The sequence below is a fragment of the Pristiophorus japonicus genome, chromosome 12 (genome assembly GCF_044704955.1).
Source record: "Pristiophorus japonicus isolate sPriJap1 chromosome 12, sPriJap1.hap1, whole genome shotgun sequence".
NCBI classification, from domain to species: Eukaryota; Metazoa; Chordata; class Chondrichthyes; family Pristiophoridae; genus Pristiophorus; species Pristiophorus japonicus.
This window is the reverse complement of record NC_091988.1, coordinates 126,155,976-126,175,670: the sequence shown is the minus strand read 5'-3', so window position 1 is coordinate 126,175,670 and position 19,695 is coordinate 126,155,976. Positions and strand designations below refer to the sequence as shown.

Below are 19,695 nucleotides of genomic sequence, written 5' to 3'. Positions count from 1 at the left end.
CGCAAGAGTATTACATTGATTTATATGCACTTATGTATTTATATAATTTGATTTCTAACAGTCATGAGTGACTATCAGCAGATGTGAGGTCTTTCACTTTTACTGGGAATATTTTACTCAAAGCCTGCTGTCACGGTGCATGTCTTTAGGTAAAGAATGATAATGATCATAATAATCATGATTACGTCTGTTGGTTATGTGTTGTATCAGTCTCTGTGACAGTACCTAGCAATGATATCATGCAATGATCTCATGCCATGTCGTTCTGTCACCTTTTACAGAAGAAGCTATCAACGATGAGGTCCATGTAGAGGCGAAAGGGCGGGGGGCCACCTGTTATGTATGTAAACCTTTAAATACCATGTCTAACCACCAGAGGGCTTATCCCCTGGAGGCCTCACAGGCTGAAGAGGAACTCTGAAATCTGTAATAAAGGACTACGGTCACACCTTACTTTGAGCTTGCAGTATCTAGTCTGACTCTTTATTCAAGACATAACAACTGGCGACGAGATATAGATGACGAACCCCACCGCAACAATGCAGAGAACTGTGGGCATCCTGGAGAAATTTTCGGAGGGAGATGATTGGGAAACCTTCGTGGAGCAACTCGACCAATACTTCGTGGCCAACGAGCTGGAAGGAGAAGCGAACTGCCAAACGAAGGGCGATCCTCCTCACCGTTTGCGGGGCACGAACGTATGGCCTCATGAAAAACCTGCTCGCTCCAGGAAACCCATAGACAAGTCGTACAATGAATTGTGCATCTAAACTAGAAGGAAAGCGAGATATCGGTTCTACAAGTACAAGAGGTCTGAAGGCCAGGAAGTGTTGAACTATGTCGCTGAGCTAGGGCGCCTTGCAGGACATTGCGAATTTGAAAGGACACTTAGAGCACATGCTCAGGGACTTCTTTGTACTTGGCACTGGCTATGAAGTAATACTTGGCAAACTTTTGACTGTAGTGACCCCAACCTTGAGTAAAGCCATAGCCATAGCCCAGGCGTTTATCGCCACCAGTGACAATACCAAACAAATTTCTCAGCACACTAGTACTGCTGCAAGTGCTGTGAACAAAGTAACGTTGTTTTTGAATCGAAATGTACATGGCAGGACTTACACGCCTGCAGCTGCACGTCCGCAGATGACTCAGAGCCCACCATCAAGGGTGGTGAATACAAGGCCATTAACACCTCGTTGGCGCTGCGGGGGTGATCATCGTTTCCATTCACGCCGCTTCAAAGGATACGTTTGCAAGGGCTGTGGAACAATGGGACACCTCCAACACATGTGCAGGCAAGCTGCAAACTCTGCTAATCCTGCAAACCACCATGTTGCAGAGGAGGACAGATCCACGGTGGATCACGACGAACCAGAGCCTCAGCCCGAAGAGGCAGAGGTATATGGGGTGTACACATTTACCACAAAGTGTCACCCGATAATGCTGAAGGTTGAATTAAATGGAATCCCGGTGTCCATGGAGCTGGACATAATGAGCAAAAAGACTTTCGATAAATTGTGGTGCAGCAAGGCTTCCGGGCCAGTCCTGACTCCCATTCGTACTAAACTGAGAACGTACACAAAGGAACTAATTCCCGTAGTTGGCAGTGCTACTGTAAAGGTCTCCTACGATGGAACGGTGCACGAGTTACCACTCTGGGTGGTACCGGGTGATGACCCCATGATGTTCAGCAGGAGCTGGCTGGGAAAGATACGCTGGAACTGGGACGACGCCCGAGCGCTTTTGTCCGTTGACGACACCTCATGTGCCCAGGTCCTAAACAAGTTCCCCTCACTGTTCGAACCAGGCATTGGGAAGTTCCAAGGAGCAAAAGTGCAGATCCATTTGATTCCGGGGGCGCGATCCATCCATCACAATGCGAGAGCGGTACCTTACATGATGAGAGAGAAGGTGGAGATCGAACTGGACAGGTTGCAACGAGAGAGCATCATTTCGACGATCGAATTCAATGAGTGGGCCAGTCCTCAAGGGAGACGGCACCGTCAAAATCTGTGGTGATTAAAAGTAACTATCAATCATTTCTCACTGCAGGATCAATACCCGCTGCCAAAAGCAGACGACCTATTTGCAACGCTGGCGGGAGGGAAAATGTTCACAAAGCTGGACTTGACCTCGGCCTACATGATGCAAGAGCTGGAGGAATCATCGAAAGGCCTCACCTGCATCAACACGCACAAAGGTCACTTCATTTAAAACAGATGCCCGTTTGGGATTCGATCGGCCACGGCGAATTCCAGAGGAGCATGGAAAGCTTGCTGACGTCGGTCCCGTGTACCATGGTCTTCCAGGACGACACCTTGGTTATAGGTCAGGACACCGTCGAGCACCTGTAGAACCTGGAGGAGGTTCTTAGTCGGCTTAATTGTGTGGGGCTCAGGCTAAAACGCTCAAAGTGCGTTTTCCTGGCGCCTGAAGTGGAGTTCCTGGGAGAAGAATTGCGGCGGACGGCATCAGGCCCACCAATTCGAAGACAGAGGCAATCAAGAAAGCACCGAAACCACAGAACATGACGGAGCTGCGGTCGTTTCTAAGACTCCTGAACTATTTTGGTAACTTCTTACCGAGTCTTAGCACATTGTTAGAACTCCTGCACTCTTTACTGCGTAAAGGAGATGAATGAGTATGGGGTAAAAGCCAAGAAAATGCCTATGAGAAAGCTAGGAAGCTGTTATGTTCAAACAAATTGCTTGTGTTGTACGATCCATGTAAGCGTTTGGTACTCACATATGATGCGTCGTCGTACTGGGTCGGGTGTGTATTGCAACAAGCTAATGAATTTGGGAAATTGCAACTGGTTGTTTATGCATCCAGAAGTTTGTCTAAGGCTGAGAGGGCCTACAGTATGATCGAAAAAGAAGCGCTAGCGTGTGTTTACGGGATAAAGAAAATGCATCAATATCTGTTCGGGCTCAAATATGAATTGGAAACCGACCATAAGCCGCTCATATCCCTCTTTTCTGAAAGCAAGGGGATAAATACCAACGCATCGGCCCGCATCCAGAGAGGGCGCTCACGTTGTCCGCATACAACTACGCCATCCGCCACAGGCTAGGCACAGAAAACTGTGCCGATGCTCTCAGTAGGCTGCCATTGCCCACCACAGGAGTGGAGAAGGCAAAGCCCGCAGATTTAGTTATAGTAATGGAAGCATTCGAGAGTGAGTAATCACCTGTTACCGCCCGACAGATTAGAACCTGGACGAGCCAGGAACTCTTACTGTCCTTAGTAAAAAACTGTGTGCTCCATGGGAGTTGGTCTAGTGTCCCATTAGAGATGCAGGAAGAAATAAAGCTGTACCAGGGACACAAAGATGAAATGTCTATACAGGCAGACTGCCTTCTATGGGGTAATCGGGTAGTAATGCCAAAAAAAGGGCAGGGACACCTTCCTTAGTGATTTCCACAGTACCCACCTAGGCATTGTAATGATGAAAGCGATAGCCACATGTGGTGGCCCGGTATCGATGCAGACTTAGAGTCCTGCGTGCACAAATGTAATACATGTTCCCAGTTAAGCAATGCACCCAGGGAGGCGCCACTAAGTTTATGGTCCTGGCCCTCCAAACCGTGGTCCAGGGTCCATGTCGACACTGCAGGCCCGTTCTTGGGAAAAATGTTTTTAGTGGTTGTAGATGTGAACTACAAATGGATTGAATGTGTGATAATGTCGGCAAGCACGTCCGCTGCCACCATTGAAAGCCTACGGGCCATGTTTGACACACACGGCCTGCCTGATGTCCTTGTAAGTGACAATGGGACGTGCTTTACCAGTGCCAGATTCAAGGAGTTCATGACCCGCAATGGGATCAAACATGTCACGTCTGTCCTGTTTACACCAGCGTCCAACGGTCAGGCAGAACGAGCAGTTCAAACAATCAAGCAGAGCTTGAAAAGGGTAACTGAAGGCTCACTGCAGACTCGCTTATCCCAAGTCCTGCTTAGTTACCACACAAGACCCCACTCACTCACTGAGGTTCCTCCCGCTGAACTGCTCATGAAAAGAGCATTTAAGACAAGGCTCTTGTTAGTCCACCCTAATATACACGAACAGGCAGAGAGCAGGCGGCTTCAACAGAATACATATCATGATCGCACAAATGTGTCAAGCGAAATTGAAATAAATGATCCTGTGTTTATGTTGAACTATGGACAAAGTCCCAAATGGCTTGCTGGCACTGTTTTGGCCAAAGAGGGGAGTAGGGTGTTTGTGGTCAAACTCGCAAATGGACTCACCTGCAGGAAACACTTGGACCAAACCAAACTCAGATTTACGGACTATCCAGAACAATCCACAATAGACTCTACCTTTTTCGACCCCCCAACACATACACAAGTGGCAACCGACCCAGCGGTTGACCACGAAGCAGAACCCATCACCTGCAGCAGCCCAGCAAGACTCACCACACCCAGCAGCCCAGCAAGGCCAGCTGTGCAGCAGCCCAGCGAAGGCCCAACAAATGACTCAACAACAGCATTTGCACCGAGACGATCAACCAGGGAAAGGAAGGCCCCAGATCGACTCACATCGTAGTTACACTATTGACTTTGGGAGGGGGGGCGAAGGTGTGATGTTATGTATGTAAATCTGTAAATACCATGTCGAACCACCAGAGGGCTTATCCCCTGGAGTCCCAAGGGATCCCACAATCCCTTGGGAGCACCTGTATATAAGGAGGCCTCACAGGCTGGAGAGGCACTCTGAGATCTGTAATAAAGGACTATGGTCACACCTTACTTTGAGCTTGCAGTATCTAGTCTGACTCTTTATTCAAGATATAACACCACCAATGCCCAGCGACATCACTGACATGGAGGAGCGTGTGCTCGCACTCGTAGAGAAGCACCCCCCGGACAGCCACAGACGCATCTGCAGACCCTGAAGTGATGCCACGTGAGTAAAGCTTATACCATTGCATGGTGTAAAGTCAATAGATGCCAACTCATATCCAAACAATCATATATGATCGATGATTTCAAAAATTGTCCGAGAAATAATGCTGGCCTAATTAAAATCACTGCAATGCAAATGTGTTGATGGTCATGAAATGTCATATCTGCGATGATTTTGAGAGCGGTGGTACTTTTGTTGTGCATATGCTGTGTGTAGTGCTGGACTCACCTTGTGACCCTAGCACCCCTTCTCCTCTAATAACCTCATTTGTGTTTTGCAGCTCAGCCAGCAGTGCGGCTCCAGGCAAGACCACAGAGGCCAGAAGGTGGGGGCGCGGGGCCGGCTCGCCGAACGTTCCTACATCTGGTACTGAGGAGCTCCGATTCTCACCCGTCAATCCGCAGGGTCTGTTCTCTATGGATAAGAGCGCGGACTTCGAGAAACCTGCATCGCCACGCTCCAGAAGCCATTCCACCCCAATGTCCTCTGGTCATTCCCGCCTCCACTCTGGAGGTACCGGCCCCAAGCACCTCGCCACATGGCACCCCATTTTTCCCCAGGATGGCGCCAACCCCACGGAAGCCTTGTGGACACGGCAGGTCTGGTCCACGAGCGCCATATGAAAGCAGGGAAATGGTACAGTTGTCCAGGAGGACTGTAAACATTGGTTACAAGCTCATTGAAGCATTGGGGGGCATATCCCGACAGTTGGTCACCATGACCGAGTACATTCCGCGGATGGCGGAGGCCCTGGATGCGATAGCCAGGAACACTGCTGTCACAGGCCTCCCAGTGGTCCCTGAGCACGGCACTCCACCCCTAGGTTCCGCAGTTCCACGGCAAATGACAGATGAGAGCAAGGACCAAGATCCTGCTTCTGCATCAGAGAATGTTGTCCCCTCAGCACTCTCCGCTCCTGTACCAGTGTAACCACCGCATCTGCCTTCATCCCCTCCAATGAGGCACCGCCTGAGGAGCTCCTCGGCCAGGCCCTGTGGAGCGAGGAGGGGAAGGTGTAGAAGTGGGGAGAAGGAGAGGGGGGAAGGAAAGTGAGGTGCATGTGCTCAGGTGATGGCTGTGTTATATCTCCATCTGGGTGTATGCAATTTGTTGGAATGTATGGGGGCTGGGCACCACGTTCCTGCTTTGCCTTTGTATTCTGTGTTGCTAGACATGTTGAACATTTGATTGATGTCAATGGTGAAAAAGTGGGTTGTGGGCAGGAGTTGGGTATTTTTTCCTGTGATACTTATGATTTCAGACCAATGTTGCTACAACATTTTGTTATTGAACATAACCTTGTTGCGCATTGTCTCAGATAGCTGGACCGTTACACACTGGTGATTCGTTAACATGAAAGGGTTAAATAAAAATGAACTTTAATCAACGTAAACTTTAACTGGCAGCAACGTTATGGGCATCACTGATGTCTGAGCTGCACGCACACAGCAGTGTGTCAGCATTGTCACTCACAGCAACGTTCTTTTAGGCAAATCGTTCAGATATCAGCTCCTCTTGTCTTGATTCTTGTCTTGCAGCTATGTAGCCACCACAGGCCCTTTCCTGTGGTCTGGAGGGGATCGCGGGCATGGTTGCATAGTCAGCCTGATTGGCCCTAGGTCAATATCCAGCCCCTCATCGTACTCTCCTGAGGTGGAGCATCAGTCCCTTCTGGCAATTCTTGGCCCCTCCCGATAGCCAGGTTGTGCAGCATGGAGCACATGACCACGAATTTACCTACTTGCTCAGGGTTGTATTGTAGCTCCCCTCCTGAGTGGTCCAGACATCTGAAGCGCTGCTTAAGCACAGTTATTGTTTTCTGGACCAACATTGCGTGTGTCTCTGTAACTTTGGTTGTATCGCTTCTCGGCCTCGGTGTGGGTGTCACGCAGGGGGGTCATCAGTCAGGTGGCTAGGCCATATCGATTATCACCAAGCATCCAGCATTGTCCTTGTGGCTGACTCTTAAAGATGTCAGAGACAGCACTCTCATGCAGGATGTGAGGCTCATCGAAGGTGCCCGGACATTTGGCATTCACTGCCATGATGATCTGGTTATGGTCGACAACTAGTTGGAACTTCAGGGAGTGAAATCCTTTTCTGTTATGAAAACACTGAGAATGTGGCCGCATGGCAATGTGAGTGCACTGTATAGTTCCCTGCACCTTGGGGAACTTATCAATGCGATAGAATGCTCCAGCCCTGTCAGTCTGAGCCTCCGTGGTCATGGGGAAGCTGATAAAGTCCATCCTTCTCGTGTCCAGGGCCTCTGTGACCTGTCTAATGCAGCGATGCGTGGCATGGCGAGACAAAGGGAAAATCTCGACCGCGGAGGCCCGAAAGGAACCAGACGCATAGAAAGACAGTGCCGCGGTGACCCTGACCTCGACAGACACTGATGTTCTGATGGCAGGCTGCATATGTGGCCTGATGAGCTCACATATTTCATTGATCACCACCTTGTGGAAGCGCAGTCTCCGAAGGCAGGTGTGGTCGGACACGTCGAGGTAAGACCTCTTTTCCCTGTACGTGCGGGGTGTGTATGGTCTAGCCCTGCTCCTCACGTCTTAAATTGGGGACATAATGATGTGCATCACACAGTGAGCCATTTGCACTCTGCAGCATCTGCATAGTAATCCATCCAGGCTGAGAAATGGCTGGCCCCATTGCAATGAAAGTATAATAGCGATTGATCAGAAGCAATAATTTCCTCACTGAAATACACCTAGAGTAAACCTCCAATAGTCCAGATTCTGAAAATATGTCTGTTGAGATGGTCACTTCACCTGAGAAGAACTCCAGAGTCAATGCAAACTCCCCCGAAGCTGAAGCAGCCTTTTTGAGTGAAGCGACCTGCGATTTAAAAAAATGACAGCCACACCGCTGGCTTCAGTTCTGAACAATTCCACTTTATCTGGGCGGTTTTTTGGGAGAGCGATATTGTGGGCGATATGTGTGCGAGGTGGTGAAAGTGATGGTGGGCGATCTCCTGGGCGTTAGTTTCGCCAAATGTGCTCTTTACAACAAAAAAAAATAGCGGGCGGTATTATTGAATCTTGGTGTTAATTCCATGCGGAAAGTAATGCTGGGCGACATTATGGGCGTTGATTTCGCACATTCTGATGATTCCGCCCAAAAAAGTGGGCGGGCGGTATTATTTTTTCCTGGCATTATGCACATGGGGAAAGTAACGCTCGGTAATAAGTTTCCGAAAAATGCCCGTCAGTTTCCATTTTGTGGCTAAATGGGCGATATATGGGCGTTTTGCGTAATTTCAGTGGTAAAATGGACGTTAATTGGGCGTTAAGCATGCAAAAAAGTGTAAAATCTAGCCCCTAATCTTCACAAGGTGAGCATATGTGGCCACCTTCCCACAGGTCTTTACTTTGTCTTAAAGAGGGCTTTCTCCCCACTCCCACTGCTCCTCCTCAATGGGGTCTCAGGGCCTTCAGCAAGGCTAGTAGTCAATTGGTCTAGCAGGACGTCCCCGACCCGCTCGGGCTCCTGAAGGTTCGGCTGCGAACTCAGCATGGGTGGAAGCACTCTGTTGTGGATGGGTTGCAGAGAACGACAGCTACAAAAGCAGAATAATGTCGCTGTGAGAAATGACATTGGTTCCAATTGGCCCAACAGGCAGATACTCCCCCGGGGCATGTATCATCATCTGCAGAAATCTGGGTGAGGTCAGATTGCTGCCCTGGTTCAGCAAGGTTACGTCCCTGTTCTACTGGTGGGGCCCCAGACTGGATAGCAGCGGTCAGTGCGTCCATTGAATCTATTTGCCTCTGTATCAAGAGTGTCTGCAACTGCAGTACACCAGAGAGCTGATTCAGGACCACACACTGATGACATTTGAGTATGGAGGCTTACAATAGCATCAGCTTGGTGCTCAATGGCCACTGCAACGTCAGCCATAGTCTGTGCCACCATGTTTGGGATCCCATGGCCACTGTTTGCATCCAGCATCCGTTGGTATCTACCAAGGATGGGCTCGGTGGGCTGCTGAGAGGCATGAGCAATAGTTGAGGCGGACTCCTCCATTCTCACAGCTAGCGCATCGAGATGCTGGGGATGTTGGTCTGAGTGAGAACACTGACGTTGATGAGTCTATCCTGCCAATGAATTTGCAGGGTCCTGCAGAGGCAGCGCTAGTGGTACTTCTCCAGCGTTTTGAGGTGCCTGCTATATACCGTCCATGTCTCTGATCTATAACGAGGGCAGGTATCACGACTGCCCTGTAGACAATAAGCTTGGTGCCGGATTTGAGGTCTTGGTCTTCAAACACTCTCTTCCTCAGGCGACCGAAGGCTACGCTGGTGCACTGAAGGCGGTGTTAACCTCATCGTCAATGTCTGCTCTTGCTGACAGTAGGCTCCTGAGGTATGAAAAATGGTCTATGTTGTCCAAGGCCTCGTCGTGGATTTTGATAATCGGGGGGTAGTGTTGTGTGGCAGGGTCAGGTTGATAGAGGACCTTCGTCTTACGGATGTTTAGCATAAGGCCCATGCTCTCGTATGCCTCGGTGAAGGTGTTGACAATGGCTTGGAGTTCAGCCTCCGAGTGTGCACAAACGCAAGCCTCACCTGTGTACTGTAGTTCAATGATGGCCTTGGATCTGGCCTGCAGGTGGCGGAGGTTGAACAGATTTACATTTGTTCTTTAATTTATCTCCACTCCAGCGAGGAGCTTGCTAAGGGTGAGATGAAGTATTGCAGCAAGTAAGCATTGACCACGCTTGATCAGCTCCGTTGGGTGGGCCACATCGTCCGCATACCCGACACAAGACACCCAAAGCAAGCACTCTATGCGGAGCTTCGACACAGCAAGCGAGCCCCAGGTGGGCAGAGGAAACGCTTCAACGACACCATTAAAGCCTCCTCGATAAAGTGCAATATCCCCACCGACTCCTGGAAATCCCTGGCCCACGACCGCCCAAAATGGAGCCAGAGCATGCGGGAAGGTGCTGAGCACCTCGAATCCCATCGGCGAGAGCATGCAGAAAGCAAGCGTAGACAGCGGAACGAGAGTGTGTCAACCCAGGCACCCCACCCACCCTTTCCTTCAACCACTGTCTGCCCCTCCTGTGACAGAAACTGTAGGTTCCGCAATGGACTGTTCAGTCACCCGAGAACTCACTTTCAGAGTGGAAGCAAGTCATCCTCGACTCTGAGGGATTGCCTATGAAGATGGTGCATTGAGACTCTGGGGCACCCTTGCTATTGCACCCAACAGATCGGTGTGCAACTGCAAGGATTGTCTTGCGACAACCTCTAGGTCAAGCTCATCGTCAAGAGCATTGCTGAGCATCACTCAGGCGTGCACTCACCCTCTGGGGAGCTGGCCCCTAGGCTTCCCCTCCCCCATGGCGTTGCTGGAAGCCACTGGGTCCCGGAGCATCACCCACCTCCACCACCACCCTTTGGTCAACAGTGCTGCTGGCCCTGCTCTCAGACGGCGCAGCCTCCTGCTTGAGGTCGAAGGAGGTGCCGTCCTCCTGCTTCTCCTCGTCCTCTTCGTCGTCGTCACCAACTGTACCCGTGGAAGGTGCCCAAGAAGGCCCTGGTGGGTCTGGCTGGTCATCTGAAAGCACAAGCACAGAACAGCGGTTAGCCGCAGGGGAGGAGGCCAGAAGCGGGAAAGGCATTCGTGAATGCCAGTCTCCTGGAGATAGCTGGATGTTGATGGTGTGAGGGTCAAGTGTCCTGCAGGTCGCTGCAAAGGAACTCAACATAGAGTCACTGTCCCAAGGGGGGTCAGCCACATCCACCGCCATCGCATCAACTTGGACGCCCATCAGGGCAGCTATCCGTTCCTTCCACAGAGTGAACACTTGGAGGTCTGGCTCCCCTCCACCAGTCTGCATTTGCTCCCATCGATTGTGTGCGAGCTTCACCTGTAACATTAAACAGAATGTCGGAGTTAGAGGCCTTCTATCAGTGTTTCCCCTGTGCCTTACATATTTCACTACATTTTACTCTATGGCAGTCTTCACAGCTCGATGTAAGTACCATTCGCGGCGTAGACTTGCTGTGGCAATGGTGGGATTAGGGTGCCAGGACCTAACAGTAATGGGGAGGCTACCGTCTTCGAGACGCATATGAAGACTGAGGAGTTAACAACATGAGGGGTGGGTCTGCAGAACCGAGTAGCAAGCTTAACAGCGTAAACAGGCCCTGACAGTGGGTAAGGCTGCAAATGGGAACCTTGACTGTGGTTTCACCCACTTAGAGCATGGATTCCGAGACACTACATTGAGCAGAGTGTGTACGTTGAGGTTCGAGTTTGAAATTAAAGATACTGATACTCACTCTCACTATCTGCGTCAGGTCGTTCCCCTTTTTTCTACATTTCATCGCAGTCCTTGGCACCGTGTCACGCGCAGACACTTGCTCTGCTATTTCCCTCCATAACCTTCAGTATGTTTGGGGTTGAGGTCTCCGCCCAGCCCACTGTCCTCAGCACCTGCTGACGCCTCTCCAGGGCATCAAGGAGTACATCCAGTGCGGTGTCCGTGAACCCATGGGCACGTTGACGAGCTGCTGCAAGGTCTGCCATGCTCACCGTCGGAAGCGAATATGACCACGAGGCACCCAATCAAAGCCTCAATTCAATCAGGGTGCCGTAGCTCCAAATGCTGCCTGTCCCGGATGTTGAGCCCATGCTTAACGGCCCACGTAGCGCACCCAAACGCCTCCAGGTAAGTGTACAACGCTATCATTTTACACTGCTAGCAATTCTTTAGGCGCCAACACTGAATTTCGCGTTGGGATACTGTGCCTGAAACGAGGCATTGAAAATTTCACTCATACGGTGACACCGCCTCAAAAATGGCGGTACCGAATTTTAACCCCAAAATATCTCATTCAAAGTTATTTAATTCAAATTTCAGATAATTCAATTTTCTAGTGTAAAATAACAACTTTAAATGATCAAAAGTAATTGTATAATTGAATATATAAATACTCTTCCAGTCAGTTTCCTCTATAATCACCTTGCAAAATGATAGCAGTTGCCCAGACAGAACTTGCCTATTTGCAACGGTAGAAAAAATGTGAATTTCTATGCAATGATGTGTTTAAACTAGATCAGTATGCAAGATTTAGTTATAACCACAGTAGAGGATAAATACATGGTAGAACTGCCAAAAAGTATTTCGCTTCGATATTCACATGGAAAAGGAGGTTACATACAATACCAGAACTACAGGGACGATTAGACATTAAAGAAACACGTTGCATTTATTTAGCACCTGAACCAACACCGACGGGTTATCTAGTCAGTCTCATTGCTGTTTGTGGGACCTTGCTGTGCACAAGCTGACTGCTGCGATTCCTACATTAAAGCAATGACTCCACTTTAAAAGTACTTCATTAGCTGTAAAGTGCTTTGGGGAAAGTCTGAGGTCGTGAAAGGTGTTATATAAATGAAAATCTTTCTTTTCATGCTTTTGATCAGAGATGGGTAGGGATGGCCACAGTTTTGTACTCGCGTTCACATATACAGCCCATCTTTGACCAAAGGGATCTGTCAACATTCACAAATGGCTGTGCTACAGTAATCCAACTAGTGCCAAGAAAGCTGACTCAAGAGTAGTGACCTGATGGGTTCATTTAATTTAAAGGGAAAAACCAGCCACTGATACATTTCTTGTAGGACTGCATCCCAGTATTTTAAAACATTGCTATCTAATAAAGAATCAGTCAGTGCACAACACCATGTTGTCCTTCGATTCAAAGCACATGGCTTCGACAGAAAATCATCCAAAGTATCGTAAAGTGAGTGTTAATTCTCCCTACTGGCAACCTGAACTCACAAATGGAACATGTGGAGCATGAATTTACAGATTTCTATATGTCTTTCAGCAACGGGCCATATGTATGCATTAAAACGTAACTTAGAAAGAACTCTGGTAACATATTATAAAGACTTACAAAGGCTTTTCTTTCAACACCACAGGCTGAGAGTCAGGAACAATATCATCCGGCCTGTCTAAAAGAAAAGTGAAATATCAACCACGAATGTATGACAGATAACCAGTTGCTAAGGTCAAGATGGAATTGAACTCTCTTTACCTCGCGCTGCTTTCTGTAAAATTCTATTTTCTTCATCTTCCTCCTGTAGTATTTCGACAACTTTTTTAGCAGGTATCTTCTACAACAGATTAAGATGCTACGATGTTAATGTGAATTCAACAAAGCTTACTTACTGTTGTGTATAGAAGAACTCCACGAGGCTGAGCACTATGAGCTAAACTTAGTGTGACCTTAGTCTTCTTTATTATAACTCCAGAGTGCCTAAACAACATGGCAGCTAACCTTTTATACTGGCCCTGCACGTGTGCAGGTGACCATTAGGACTCCAACAGTCGCGCCCTCTGGTGACAAGTATTACATAGGTACATACATAACATCACTCCTCCCCCAAAGTCTTCAGTACAAGTTATTTACAAGTTGAAGCTCCCTGGTTGATCGTCTAAGTTGAAACCCTGGCATGTGTGAGTTGGTCAGACCATTGCTGCACTGCACCGCGGCTGGTCTGACCGGACTGTCAGGAACGGTGGGTTCATCCTCGCGATTGACAGCGAGGTCAATTGCTGGTTGGGTGTGTGTTGGTGGATCGTCGATGGTAATGTCCTCTTCAAGTCATTCCTGGTTGTCAGTCACAATTTGGTCTGATCTAAACGCTTCCTGCCATTTGGCCATTTAACAGTTTGATGATAAACGCCCTATTCCCTTCCTTGGCCAAAACATTGCCAGCATCCCACTTCGGACCATGGGCATAATTCAAGACAAAAACAGGGTCGTTAACGTCAATGTCACGTGAAACAGCCGCGCGATTGTGGTACACGTTCTGCTGGTGTCGCCGGGTTTCCAAGTAATCATTAAGGTCCAGGTGGACCAGGGAGATCCTGGTTTTGAGAGCTCTCTTCATTAACAATTCTGCCGGGGGAACCCCGGTGAGCTAGTAGGGTCACATCCGGTAACGGAGCTGTTGGGGTTCAACTAATATGGCAGGGGGGTGGGAACCTATGCACGGAGACAGAGGGAAGTAGAATGGGGGCAGAAGCAAAAGATAGAAAGAAGAATAGTAAAAGTGGAGGGTAGAGAAACCCAAAGCAAAAAGGGCCACATTACAGCAAAATTCTAAAGGGGCAAAGTGTGTTAAAAAGACAAGCCTGAAGGCTCTGTGCCTCAATGCGAGGAGTATTCACAATAAGGTGGATGAATTAACTGCACAAGCAGCAATTAACGAATATGATATAATTGGCATCACAGAGACATGGCTCCAGGCTGACCAAGGCTGGGAACTCAACATCTAGGGGTATTCAACATTCAGGAAGGATGGACAGAAAGGAAAAGGAGGTGGGGTAGCGTTGCTGGTTAAAGAGGAAATTAACGCAATAGTAAGGAAGGACATTAGCTTGGATGATGTGGAATCGGTATGGGTGGAGCTACGGAATACCAAAGGGCAGAAACCGCTAGTGGGAGTTGTGTACAGACCACCAAACAGTAGTTGCGAGGTTGGGGACAGCATCAAACAAGAAATTAGGGATGTGTGCAATAAAGGTACAGCAGTTATCATGGGCGCTATTAATCAAAATATTGATTGGGTTAACCATACTGGTAGCAATGCGGTGGAGGAGGGTTTCCTGGAGTGTATCACGGATGGTTTTCGAGACCAATGTCAAGGAACCAACTAGAGGGCTGGCCATCCTAGACTGTGTGATGTGTAATGAGAAAGGACTAATTAGCAATCTTGTTGGGGAAGAGTGACCATAATATGGTAGAATTCTTTATTAAGATGGAGAGTGACACAGTCAATTCAGCGACTAGGGTCCTGAACTTAAGGAAAGGTAACTTCGATGGTATGAGACGTGAATTGGCTAGAATAGACTGGAGAATGATACTTAAAGGGTTGATAGTGGATTGGCAATGGCAAACATTTCAAGATCACATGGATGAACTTCAACAATTGTACATCTCTGTCTGGAGTAAAAATAAAACAGGGAAGGTGGCTCAACCGTGGCTAACAAGGGAAATTAAGGATAGTGTTAAATCCAAGAAAGAGGCATATAAATTGGCGAGAAAAAGCAGCAAACTGAACTGGGAGAATTTTATAATTCAGCAGAGGAGGACAAAGGGTTTAATTAGGAGCGGGAAATAGAGTATGAGAGGAAGCTTGCTGGGAACATAAAAACTGACTGCAAAAGCTTCTATAGATATGTGAAGAGAAGAAGATTAGTGAAGACAAACGTAGGTCCCTTGCAGTCAGATTCAGGTGAATTTATAATGGGAACAAAGAAATGGCAGACCAGTTGAAGAAATACTTTGGTTCTGTCTTCACGAAGAAAGACACAAATAACCTTCCAGAAATACTAGAGGACCGAGGGTCGAGTGAGAAGGAGGAACTGAAGGAAATCCTTATTAGACTGGAAATTGTATGAGGGAAATTGGTGGGATTTAAGGCCGATAAATCCCCGGTGCCTGATAGTCTGCATCCCAGAGTACTTAAGGAAGTGGACCTAGAAATAGTGGATAAATTGGTGATCATTTTCCAACCGTCTATCGACACTGGATCAGTTCCTATGGACTGGAGGGTAGCTAATGTAACACCACTTTTTCAGAAAGGACGGAGAGAGAAAACAGGTAAACATAGAAACATAGACAATACTTGCAGGAGTAGGCCATTCAGCCCTTCGAGCCTGCACCACCATTCAATAAGATCATGGCTGATCATCACCTCAGTACCCCTTTCCTGCTTTCTCTCCATACCCCTTGATCTCTTTAGCCGTAAGGCCATATCTGACTCCCACTTGAATATATCCAATGAACTGGCATCAACAACTCTCTGCGGTAGGGAATTCCACAGGTTAACAACTCTCTGAGTGAAGAAGTTTCTCATCTCAGTCCTAAATGGCTTGCCCCTTATCCTTAGACTATGTCCCCTGGTTCTGGACTTACCCAACATCAGGAACATTCTTCCTGCATCTAACTTGTCTAGTCCCGTCAGAATTTTATATGTTTCTATAAGATCCACTCTCATCCTTCTAAACTCCAGTGAATACAGGCCCATCGATTCAGTCTCTCCTCATATGTCATCTCGGGAATCAGTCTGATGAATCTTCGCTGCACTCCCTCAATAGCAAGAACGTCCTTCCTCAGATTAGGAGACCAAAACTGAACACAATATTCCAGGTGAGGCCTCACTAAGGCCCTGTAGAACTGCAGTAAGACCTCCCTGCTCCTATACTCAAATCCCCTAGCTATGAAGGCCAACATACCATTTGCCTTCTTCACCGCCCCCTGTACCTGCATGCCAACTTTCAATGACTGATTTACCATGACACCCAGGTCTCGCTGCACCGGTTAGCCTGATATCCATAGTGGGAAAATGTTGGAATCAATTATTAAAGATGAAATAGCAGCGCATTTGGAAAACGGTGACAGGATCGGTCCAAATCAGCATGGAATTAGGAAAGGAAAATCATGCTTGACAAATTTTCTAGAATTTTTTGAGGATGTAACTGGTAGAGTGGACATGGGCGAACCAGTGGCTGTGGTGTATTTGGACTTTCAAAAGGCTTTTGACAAGGTCCCACACAAGAGATTGGTGTGCAAAATTAAAGCACATGGTTTTAGGGGTAATGTACTGACGTGGATAGAGAACTGGTTGGCAGATAGGAAGCAGAGAGTCGGGATAAACGGGTCCTTTTCAGAATGGCAGGCAGTGACTAGTGGGGGTGCCGCAGGGCTCAGTGCTGGGACTCCAGCTATTTACAATATACATTAATGATTTAGATGAAGGAATTGAGTGTAATATCTCCAAGTTTGCAGATGACACTAAAGCTGGGTGGCGGTGTGAGCTGTGAGGAGGACGCTAAGAGGCTGCAGGGTGACTTGGACAGGTTAGGTGAGTGGGCAAACGCATGGCAGATGCAGTATAATGTGGATAAATGTGAGGTTATCCACTTTGGTGGCAAAAACATGAAGGCAGAATATTATCTGAATGGCGGTAGATTAGGAAAAGGGGAGATGCAACGAGATCTGGGTGTCATGGTGCATCAGTCATTGAAAGTTGGCATGCAAGTACAGCAGGCGGTGAAGAAGACAAATGGTATGTTGGCCTTCATAGCTAGGGGATTTGAGTATAGAAGCAGGGAGGTCTTACTGCAGTTGTACAGGGCTTTGGTGAGGCCTCACCTGGAATATTGTGTTCCATTTTGGTCTCCTAATCTGAGGAAGGACGTTCTTGCTATTGAGGGAGTGCAGCGAAGGTTCACCAGACTGATTCCTGGGATGGCAGGACTGACATATGAGGAGAGACTGGATCGACTGGGCCTGTATTCACTGGAGTCTAAAAGGATGAGAGGGGATCTCATAGAAACATATAAAATTCTGACAGGACTGGACAGGTTAGATGCAGGAAGAATGTTCCCGATGTTGGGGAAGTCCGGAACCAGGGGACATAGTCTAAGGACAAGGGGTAGGCCATTTAGGACTGAGATGAGGAGAAACTTCTTCACTCAGAGAGTTGTTAACCTATGGAATTCCCTACCGCAGAGAGTTGTTGATGCCAGTTCATTGGATATATTCAAGAGAGAGTTAGATATGGCCCTTATGGCTAAAGGGTATGGAGGGGTATGGAGAGAAAGCAGGAAAGGGGTACTGAGGTGATGATCAGCCATGATCTTATTGAATGGTGGTGCAGGCTCGAAGGGCCGAATGGCCTACTCCTGCAAATAATTTCTATGTTTCTGTTTCTATGAGCAGAATGCAAGACAAGCGGGTCTGCAGGGAGCCGTCCGTCACATGTTTCATGCTCTGCTTGATTGTTTGGATTGCCCGTTCTGCTTGACCGTTAGACGCGGGCATAAACGGAGCAGACCTGACTTGCTTGATGCCATTACGGATCATAAACTCGTTGAATTCCGAGCTGGTGAAACACGGTACATTGTCGCCGACAAGGACGTCGGGCAAGCCATTGGTGGCCCAGAGGCTTTCAATGGTGGCTGTGGACGTGCTGGATGACATGATTACGCATTCAATCCATTTGGAGTAAGCGTCCAAAACTACAAAAAACATCTTTCCTAGAAAGGGCCGGCAAAATCGATGTGGATCCTGGACCATGGTTTGGAGGGCCATGACCACAGACTCAGTGGAGCCTCCCTTGGTGCATTGCTCAGTTGCAAGCAAGTGTTGCACTAATGCACGCATGATTCCAAGTCTGAGTCAATGCCAGGCCACCAAACATGCGACCTGGCAATTGCCTTCATCATGACAATACCTGGGTGGGTACTGTGTAGGTCGCGTATAAACATTTCCCTGCCTTCTTTTGGCAAAACCACGCGATTATCCCATAAGAGACAATTCGACGGGATGGACATTTCATCTTTGCGTCGGTGAAACGGCTTAATTTCATCCTGCATTGCGGGGTCGGGGGAGGAAAGTGGGTCAGGAACATGGCCGGCGCGGGGCAGGAACTTGTTTTTAGTGGTGGGAGAAGGTCTTAACCTGTCAGAGTGAGCCCTGTCTGTTCCAAGTGAGCTCTGTTCTGTCTGGAGCAGTCTCAAATTACACTTTGCAAAGTGATTATATCAGCAGGGTGGATGGAATTACACATCAGAGAAACTGCTAGTTGTGTCTTGCCCTCGAAGGGGACTAATCAGCAATCAGATCTTGTCATCCAAGGGGACCAATCAGAGCTTTAGGTGTTGCAAATAAACATATCATCCAAAAATAGTGCTACTGCCCCTGCCTCCCCATCTCCCTGTATTAATGCAAACAAATCCCATTGTCTCACTCTCTCCCCATAGCCCTGTATCAATCCCAAACTAAACTCACTGGCCCGCTCTCCCCCCATAGTCCTATAGCAATCCAAGACTAATCCTACTGTCCCGCCCTCTCCCCATAACTTTGCATCAATCCAAAATGAATCCCCTCTCTCCGTATAGCCCTGTAGCAATAGAAAACTAATCCCACTGCCCTGCTATCCCTGATTGCGCTGCATCAAACTGGAGGTGGGATCTGCAGGTGGTGAGTCACTGGGTAAGAGTGGGCTGCGGCAAGGCTTGGAGAAAAAGATAGTGTGGGTGCCAGCTGCACTGGACTCAGATGGCGACTTCGATAGATGGGCCGGCCTTCTGAAGAATAGCAATGGGCATGCACACAGAAATGCTTAATGCAAAGACAGGCCTGCCAGCAAGCCTCTTGTCACTGTAAAGGAGCACAGCGGAGTCCGGCGCCAACACTGCACGGGGCTTTGAGGGGTGCCCATGATTTCCAGGATGGAAGTGATGGGCAACTCCATTCGAGGACTTGTAGACCCAACCAGGATGCTGGCTGTGACGGGGGATGGTGCAGCTTCCATTGCAGCACAAGCAGAAACGACCCAACGTCTCAGTGCTTCAGTAGAAGCTCAGACATCTGCCATACAGGCTCAGCTTCTGTCACACTATCTAAGATTTCATTCATTCAGGTTCAGTTTGGTTCCACGCAAGATCAGAAAGCTCCTCCCGAGCAGTCAAGGCAGTGGAACCGTTGCTTCAGCATCGCGATGGTCTACTCGATTAGGCAACATGCAGTGGGAATGCAGAGGGGAGTCATCAGCCAGATAGCTCTTGACTCTGAGTAGCCATGCTCGAGTTCTACGTGGTGCTTGGAAGATTTCAGGCACAGTGGACTGGAGCAGGATAAAGGCATTATGACTGCTGCCAGGATACCATCATGATGTGCTGGGTGTGGTCACATACTAACTGCACATCAAGAGAAAGATATCCTTTGCAGT

General features: G+C 48.3%; 1 protein-coding gene across 1 annotated transcript in view; it reads right to left on the bottom strand.

Moving 5' to 3' along the window:
- The window catches only part of sycp2 (synaptonemal complex protein 2), a 1,164,109-nt gene that overhangs the window by 460,999 nt on the left and 683,415 nt on the right, over positions 1 to 19,695 (bottom strand). The window contains exons 20-21 of the mRNA XM_070894856.1: positions 12,984 to 13,062; positions 12,843 to 12,900 (exon numbers count right to left, since the gene is read on the bottom strand). Coding sequence (XP_070750957.1) covers positions 12,843 to 12,900; positions 12,984 to 13,062 — 137 coding nt within the window. The remainder of the gene's footprint in view (positions 1 to 12,842; positions 12,901 to 12,983; positions 13,063 to 19,695) is intronic.